At 42.1% G+C, this 8,344-nt stretch overlaps 1 protein-coding gene across 1 annotated transcript; it reads left to right on the top strand.

Annotated features, from left to right (window-relative positions):
• Positions 1-488: 488 nt before the first annotated feature.
• Positions 489-6,357, top strand: cyc1 (cytochrome c-1). The gene is made up of 7 exons (XM_023415771.2): positions 489-643; positions 2,697-2,887; positions 2,995-3,121; positions 3,255-3,412; positions 3,490-3,650; positions 5,439-5,539; positions 5,755-6,357. The coding sequence occupies exons 1-7, from the start codon at positions 563-565 to the stop codon at positions 5,857-5,859; spliced, it is 924 nt and encodes a 307-aa protein (XP_023271539.1). The 5' UTR covers positions 489-562; the 3' UTR covers positions 5,860-6,357.
• The last annotated feature ends 1,987 nt before the right edge of the window (positions 6,358-8,344 follow it).

Raw genomic sequence — 8,344 nt, 5'->3', positions numbered from 1 at the left:
ACCTTCAAAATAAAAGCAGATATGACACTTTGGGAGAAAGGGAGAATACTTAATGGTCCGTAGAGGGGGGTCAGCCTTTAAGTTTAACAGTGGGTCAGCTTTTTCATTTAGTTTTCAAATATATGATGTCTATATATGGTGTCAATGTATTGTTTGATAGAATATTTTGTTTTGAGTATCTTACTTCATTTCAGCATGAAATTAATTCATTACACTTTTTCCATTTTTCCCGTTCGTAAGTGACTTACAGTTACAGATGTTTATACTCATTTGCCAAAACACACAGCAATAACACCCACCCTCTATAAATTATCATTCATGAAACATACCCATATGTTTGTCTCATTTATCTCAGTAGAGAGGAATGTCGAATAGAAAACTGTTAGGGATGGTTAAAATAAAGGTTTTAATCTGACAGTGGTGACCGGGACGTCACATGTAATTACAATCCAGCGCACTTCACACATGCTGTTATTATTTTGAAGGTTCAGACCGGAAGCATTCTGTGCCCGGCTCGTCGCTGGTTCAGCAGCTTCTTCCAGCCCAGAGAACCGCAGACAAGATGGCGGCGCTACGAGTCGTGGTGTTATCGGGGAGTGGGAGAGCTCTTCTCAGCGCACCGAAAATGATCAAGACGCCCAAGGTAGGTCGATGGATGGGAGTTATATTCATCACCTGGGCCCGTGTTTAAAACAGCGGGTAGATAGAAAGGCGCCCCGGCAGCGGGCTAATGTTAGCCCGACTGCTGTCATCGGGGTGAGACAAGGTCACTCGTGTTCCCACTCTTTTCAGGATGTTGTTAATAACGGTGGGTTTTACTACTCAGATATTTAGTCATTGTTGAAACATGGAGACCGACACCGATAAGGGAAACGCTATAACAACCCCCACAGACGGCTCAAAGTCGGTATTCATCACCACATTAGCGGGCTAGGCTAACCGGTTAGCTAACCCATTATGCAGGATCAACCTGCCGGTTAACGGGCTCGTTCTCGAAAGTTAAACTTATATCTCAGCTACCGGTACGTGGTTATAAGCATCCACACCAGACTGTGTGATCATAGTCTTTGCTGTTGACTTAGTGTTGAACCAACTGTCAGAAACAGTGATTGCTAATGTAGCTGAGCTAATCAGCTTGCTAGCGAGTTAGCATTTCAAGGACTGAAAGGACTTCCGGCGGAGGAAACCCTCTCCAGTCCTGTGAGCTGCTGTATCCTTCATCTGTCCCCGCTGTCCCTCAGAGAGAGCTGGGGTGAAGAGTCTGTTCCCCTGATCAGTGTCTGATGGTGGGAGCAGCTCTGACCCTTCACCCCACTAACAGCAGCAATAACACCATGTGAAGTTAACTGTAAAACAGCTGCAGTCAAAACCCCACTGCAGCGAATGTGCACACGTATTCCCAGCACACTGCACTTAAAGTAAAGTAAAGTAAAACACTTCCTTTGGCGCCTTCAGATAGCTGACAGGCAGAGCCTTTATTAACACATTACCTATTTTCTAATAAAGCAAAACTAAAATAATATTTTCCATGAGAAACCAGAAACGTTCCTGTTAGTTCTGTTGCAGGAGAAGTTATTACTTAATCATTTGTTTTAATACATAAATGTGACCTCATGTGAATCACAGCTTAACTTTACACAACTGGACACAGAGCAGGTGTGATAACACCTGTGTGGATATGTGTCCAAGGCCTTGAGTCCATATTAATGTAGCATATTTTACAGGGAGATCATATGTTTTGTGAATATAATTAAATAATTATAGTTGTCAGTTATATGAAGATATGAAAGTACAATATTTCCTTCTACAGTACGGTGAAGTAATGAAATATTAATTAACCTATATTTGAAATATTCAAGTAAAATACAAATATCTCAGAATCAGAATCTTTTATTGATCCCCTGAGAGTAGCGTGATTTCAGGCTGGAGGTAGAGGATGGTGCGTGTGTGTGTGCGTGCGCGCGCGTGTGTGCGCGTGTGTGTGTGTGATGCTATCATGTGACTCCTGTTGCCTGGTTACAAAAGCACCAGTGAAGGGCAGTTTCATAAGGACCAGCGTGCTCACTAGAAGTAAAGACAGTTTGAACTCTGACTCTGAGCTGAATGTGGAAAACTCAGTCATGTTGTCAACACTGCTGTTATTTCAATAATTACACTAACCACAGCTGAAGTTATTATTACATCATCAGAAGATTATTATTATTGTAGTGATGTATTAACATGACTTTAACCTGAGACGTGGCAGCTGCTTTTTTTTCGACCGTCATATTCAGCTTCCACAAATTAAGATTTCCAATATGGAATCTAATATCTTTGACAAGTTATAAATCAAACAAGGGGAGAATGAGTTGATAAAATAATCAGTGAATTAATCAGTGAGGTAAATAATAGATGTTGGTGTAAACACTGGTTGACCTCGGTCAAAGCTTCAGATGTTGATGAGCATTAATACATGTAAACAAACACTAAGGACAGAGTAATAAAGGTTTATCAAAGACTTTAAATCCTCAGATCAATACTGCTGATGTTTGAACTCAATCATTAGTTTTGGATTTGAAAGTGAAGAAAGTGAAAAATGCTGCAGCTTGTTTCGTCCAATCAGAAGCTAACACTGTCAATGACATGTACGACACGCTGCACAATCAGCACAGATCAATAATCAATAACGATGATGGTCACTCTCTGTTCCGCTGTAGGCTAACATGTCCTTCGCCAGTCTGCCGCGGAACAAGAAGGTTGCCCTGACGACGCTAGGTGTGGTCACAGCCGGGGGGGCAGGGCTCGCTCTGATGCTGCACCAGTCCGTCAAAGCCTCCGACCTGGAGCTCCACCCCCCGAACTACCCCTGGAGCCACGCCGGACCTCTGTCCTCTCTGGACCACGCCAGGTACACACACACAGAGACACACACACACAGACTGCAGTTATCAAACACTGTCACTAATCACTCTCAATCACTCTGCCCTCTCTCTCTCTCTGACTCTGCCCCCTCAGCATTCGCCGTGGTTACCAGGTGTATAAACAGGTGTGTTCGGCCTGTCACAGTATGGAGTACCTGGCCTTCAGGAACCTGGTGGGAGTGTCGCACACGGAGGCCGAGGTGAAGACCATCGCTGAGGAGGTGAGTCTGTGTGTGTGTGTGTGTGTGTGTGTGTGTGTGTGTCTGTGTCTGTGTCTGTGTCTGTGTCTCTCTTTGTTTCTGTGTGTGTCTCTTGTGTGTATATATATGGACTCTTACCTGTCCCTGTCCTCAGGTGGAGGTGGTGGACGGTCCTGATGAGAGTGGGGAGATGTTCACTCGTCCAGGTAAACTGTCGGACTACTTCCCGAAGCCGTACCCGAACCCTGAGGCAGCCCGCGTCGCCAACAACGGAGCGCTGCCCCCCGACCTCAGCTACATCGTCAACGCCAGGTAACGACCAGGAAGCTGACAGGTGAGAGTGACCTGTGTGAGTGTGTGGTGTTCACCTGCCCTCCCTCTGCCCTCAGACATGGAGGAGAGGACTACGTGTTCAGCCTGCTCACAGGATACTGTGAGCCCCCCGCCGGAGTCAGCGTCAGAGAGGGACTCTACTACAACCCCTACTTCCCCGGACAGGCCATTGGCATGGCCCCGCCCATCTACAACGAGGTGCTGGAGTACGAAGATGGTGAGTGTGTGTGTGTGTGTGTGTGTGTGTGTGTGTGTTTGATTGCACTATAAACAAAGCAGCATCATCAGCTTTTCATCAACTTCCAACTACTAATACGTATATATACACACACACACACACCCAATACGGAAGAGCAAATAACATAAATCTATATATGATGTGAGACATGACAAAATAAACTCAAATCATTTTCAAAGTTATTTACAGAAATTACAACTTGTTGATTGAAAATATAAAATCCTGTTTGTTAAAACCAAACGTTCAGCTCTTCCATCACAGACACTCAGAAGTGAACTGAGGTTAAATATTGACTAGTCTCAGTTTTTACTGAAACTTCAGTTTTAGTTTTATACAACATTTATTTACCAGGAAAGACATGAAGAAGAAAGTCTTATTAACAATGACGCTTGTCACATGAACAAGAAAACAAACAAAAACACAAGCGAAGACGATGAAGAAGAATGACAAGTTAATCAAATGAAACAGAAGGTTTTTAACAGCAGTGAGAGATGAATTTAGACTCAGGCTGGAGGACGTGCGTGACGTCAGGAGACACTGACGAGCTCCAGTCACTGACTTCAATATCAGATCACAATCTTATTGATCCTCAGGGGAAGTTCACTTCAGTTACAGCTGCTTCCTCACAACAGGGAACAGGAAGTAGATTACAAAATAAAAACATGTCCTGATACTATGAGTTTAAAATTCCTAATTATGTGAAAGTGTCAAAATCTCACAGTTAATATAATTTAAATATAAATAAATGATGAAGTGAAGTGACGTCTGCTGAGTGAGGTGAGGAAAGTCCAGAGGACGGTCTGTTGACAAGTCGAGGAGATGAGTTCACTACAGAACAAAGTGATGATGATGATGATGATGAAGGTAGAAACATAGACTGAGAGCACAGGATACAAGCAGCAGTTTGTAGTGTAATAACAGAGATTTCAGTCAGACTGTGGAGGGTGTATACTGTTATAAAAATCATGGGATTATAATGAGTGATCCCAGAGTCAAAGACCCGAGGTTAGGTCACTGTGAAATATCACGTCACAGATCTAAGTTTAGAAAATCAGCTTTCTCCATGACGACAGTGAACACATCACCAGCTGAAATCACATTAACTCAGATATAAATTCATTTCTAACAAAGGTTCAGAGAAACAAACCACAGCTGTTCTCATCTCTGGATCATTATTTCTGTTAATTGTCTTTGTTGGACTGTTTGTAGCTTGTTGTTGTTGTTAGGGTTAGATCATCTGAACATCTGTATATTTGTAGATAATTGTAGGATATTATCCCTGTGTTGTTTTTGTTATTGACAGATTTAATGACATTAAACATGTAAAAGTCAATTAGAGACGGGAGAGGAGAATCAGCAGCAGATAGAAACTCTCTGTGCAACACGTTAGATTCATGATCTGTTTTCAATCTACGTTAAACTGTAAACTGTCCCTGTTAAATATGTAGATAAACTGAAAATAAATAACTGTATAATCAGTCCACACCTGCTGCATCATGTGACAGATCGAGGTCACATGATCTAATGTTAAAATGAGGCGTCGAGTTCTTCCTCAGGGTTCTTTATAAAAACCTGCAGAAGAAGAGTTTCCGCTCCAGCTGATTTATTTATTTGTTTGTTTGTTTGTCTATAAACACATGAACTTTATTTAATGTTGCTGGGTTGTGAAACACTGACTTCATCACTCAGCCTCTTTGTGAAGGAGAGTGATTTACACATGTTGTAATAAGAATCACGGTGCTGATGTTTGTGTGTCTGTTGCCATAGGAACCCCCGCCACCATGAGCCAGGTTGCTAAGGATGTGTGTACCTTCCTGAGGTGGGCTGCCGAGCCGGAGCACGACCAGCGCAAACGCATGGGACTGAAGGTACGACGTCCACCAGGGACTCAGTCAGCTGGTCCAGACTGGTGATTACTGGTTCAGTTCTAAGATGTTTATGTGGTTAGACAGGTGATCCAGTGAGGAGTCAGGTGTAGAGGGAGGTGTCAGAGTCACCTGACCTGACAGTAAACTCTCTGTAGAACAGGTGTAAAACAGTGTCACATGTCGAAGGACTCACCTGTCTCCTCTGGTTCTTCCAGCTGCTGATGGGCTCGGCCATCCTCATCCCTCTGTTGTACTACCTGAAGAGACACAGGTGGTCTGTGCTGAAGAGCAGGAAGATCGCCTACAGGCCCCCCAAGTAAAAGGAAACCCCCCCATCTGGGCCTAAACGCTACCAGAGAGGGCTGTGTTCAATCATCCCACAACGCTCAGCTCACCATGATCACATGGACTCAGAACAACTGACCAACACACACACACACACACACCCTTCTACAAGGGTGGAGAGACCGGGGTTAATATATAAATATATAAAGTCTGTTTGTGCAGAAAAAGGCCTTTTTTTTTTAGACGTGTAGAAATGATGTGCGACATGTTTCCTGTTTCTGGAGCATCGTGGTGCCGGTTTGTGTAAGAGAGTTGTGGTGTTTTTGAACGCACCCTCCACAAAGTTAATGTTTGTTTGATCTGCATGGAGGCATGGCTGGTATCAGTTCATTTCCAATCAGACACCAGTCACCGTCTCTGTAAGATACTCCACAACCAGACGAGAGACGCCGTGAAACATCTGTCTCCAGAGCGTCAGTGAACTCACCGACCTGAACCTCTGTTCCACTGTACAAATAAATTATGTTCAAGGAGACCGTGTGGAGTCTGGTTCTGTTTCTGCTGATACTCTGTCCTGTAAATAATAAACTGACCTTAACCAACTCCAGACCTCAGTATCATCATCGTCATCATCTTCATCATGTCAGTGTGTGACTTTCCAACACCAGGTAGAACCAGAATCACCTCCTCCTCGGCTCAGACTGGTTTCAGGTCACATCTCTGTTCAGTGGCGGCGGCAGGATTATATTTCCTACTACACACAGGAACGACCTGTCGCTACCTTTAGGTTTCACACACACGTCTAGTCATTGAGAGAGAGAGAGAGCACCATTACACTGATCAGCCTCTCACCACATTCATGTCAAAGACCAACAACAGCAGCAGCAGAATGTCCCTGAGAAACATGAAGCAACAGATTCCTTCATTTATCATCACCACCCCAAGAATAGTTGTCGAAAAGATACTCTGTCCTCTATGTGATGAACAGGATTTTTAACCAGTTGTCTCTTGTCTCTGAATCAAAACAAAGATGGCCGCCGCCACTGGCTCAAGGACAGGAACCAGAGTGGAAGCTGGTGAGTGAGTTTATAATCTGTATTACACTTCTTCTATTGGATGGTTAGAAGAAGAAAATCATTCGTATTTTCAAACAACCGTCTGGGTTTTCTAACATCACCTGTTAATTATCTGTCAGAGAAACCAACAGTCACCTGTATGATCTGTATGTTTGCTAATACATGAGAACAACAGCTGAAATAACAGTCCTGAAATGAATCCTCCTTCATGAAGGTTCATGTTTAATTGTAAAGCACATTTAAAACAACCAGGGTTGACTAACGTGCTGTACAATAAAATACAACAAGAAACACACAACATAAAAAAAGCTCAAATCTGATGCGTCAATTATCTCATGGTCTGAGACAGACATGGAACAGTTTGAATTAAAAACACAAGGGATAAAAGTGAAAGATAAAAACCTGAGGAACACTCAAAAGCCAACAAAACAAACTGTTTCAGAGAAGAGTTCAATCAACTTCATGGTCCATCCCATTCATATAACTGACGCACATCAAAATGACCACAAATACTTGAGTGGGTCTGCTTATCATATAAACAAAAAGTGTAAGTCAAAAGTCACTAATGCAGGGTTCGAATTATGGGGGGGATTGAGGGGGTCTGACCCCTGATTAAGACTTCGATCTTCTCTAAAGAGGTAAAAACTACAGTTTATATAAATTTCTTACCTGTTTTTGTAATTATTACTATATATTTCTCATATTCATCTCTGGAAGAATCTTTTGACACCCCTAAAGTGGACTGTACCATTTCTAACGTCTGGTTTAGATACAGTCTCTAAGTTTATCCTAAAGTTACAGTTTATGTTACCAACATTAGCTTGTTTCTAACTTTAGCATTAAGTTGCAGTTGAGCTAACTAATGTTAGCTAGGTTCTAAGTTTAGCATTAAGTTACAGTTTAGCTAACTAATGTTAGTTTGTTTCTAACTTTAGCATTAAGTTACAGTTGAGCTAACTAATGTTAGCTTGTTTCTAAGTTTAGCATTAAGTTACAGTTGAGCTAACTAATGTTAGCTTGTTTCTAAGTTTAGCATTAAGTTACAGTTGAGCTAACTAATGTTAGCTAGGTTCTAACTTTAGCATTAAGCTACAGTCTAGCTAACTAATGTTAGCTAGGTTCTAAGTTTAGCATTAAGTTACAGTTGAGCTAACTAATGTTAGCTAGATTCTAAGTTTAGCATTAAGCTACAGTTGAGCTAACTAATGTTAGCTAGGTTCTAAGTTTAGCATTAAGTTACAGTTGAGCTAACTAATGTTAGCTAGATTCTAAGTTTAGCATTAAGCTACAGTTGAGCTAACTAATGTTAGCTAGGTTCTAAGTTTAGCATTAAGTTACAGTTGAGCTAACTAATGTTAGCTAGGTTCTAAGTTTAGCATTAAGCTAGGACAGGAAGTTGACAAAGTGTAGCAGGAAGACGAGAACAACAACATTCAGCTGTTTG

This window comes from Seriola lalandi, unplaced genomic scaffold (genome assembly GCF_002814215.2).
Source record: "Seriola lalandi dorsalis isolate HSWRI2012SDOR001 ecotype SW California unplaced genomic scaffold, Sedor1 jcf7180002054557, whole genome shotgun sequence".
Lineage (NCBI taxonomy): Eukaryota > Metazoa > Chordata > Actinopteri > Carangiformes > Carangidae > Seriola > Seriola lalandi.
Note: the sequence above shows the minus strand (reverse complement) of the source record. Positions and strands in the feature narration are given on the sequence as shown.

Bases quoted from the DNA above. Each gene is read 5' to 3' on its own strand.
- cyc1 (XM_023415771.2), top strand. From the start codon at position 563: ATGGCGGCGCTACGAGTCGTGGTGTTATCGGGGAGTGGGAGAGCTCTT. The intron at 2,888-2,994 runs GTACACACACAC...CTGCCCCCTCAG, and splicing joins TCCTCTCTGGACCACGCCAG to CATTCGCCGTGGTTACCAGG. The intron at 3,122-3,254 runs GTGAGTCTGTGT...CCCTGTCCTCAG, and splicing joins TGAAGACCATCGCTGAGGAG to GTGGAGGTGGTGGACGGTCC.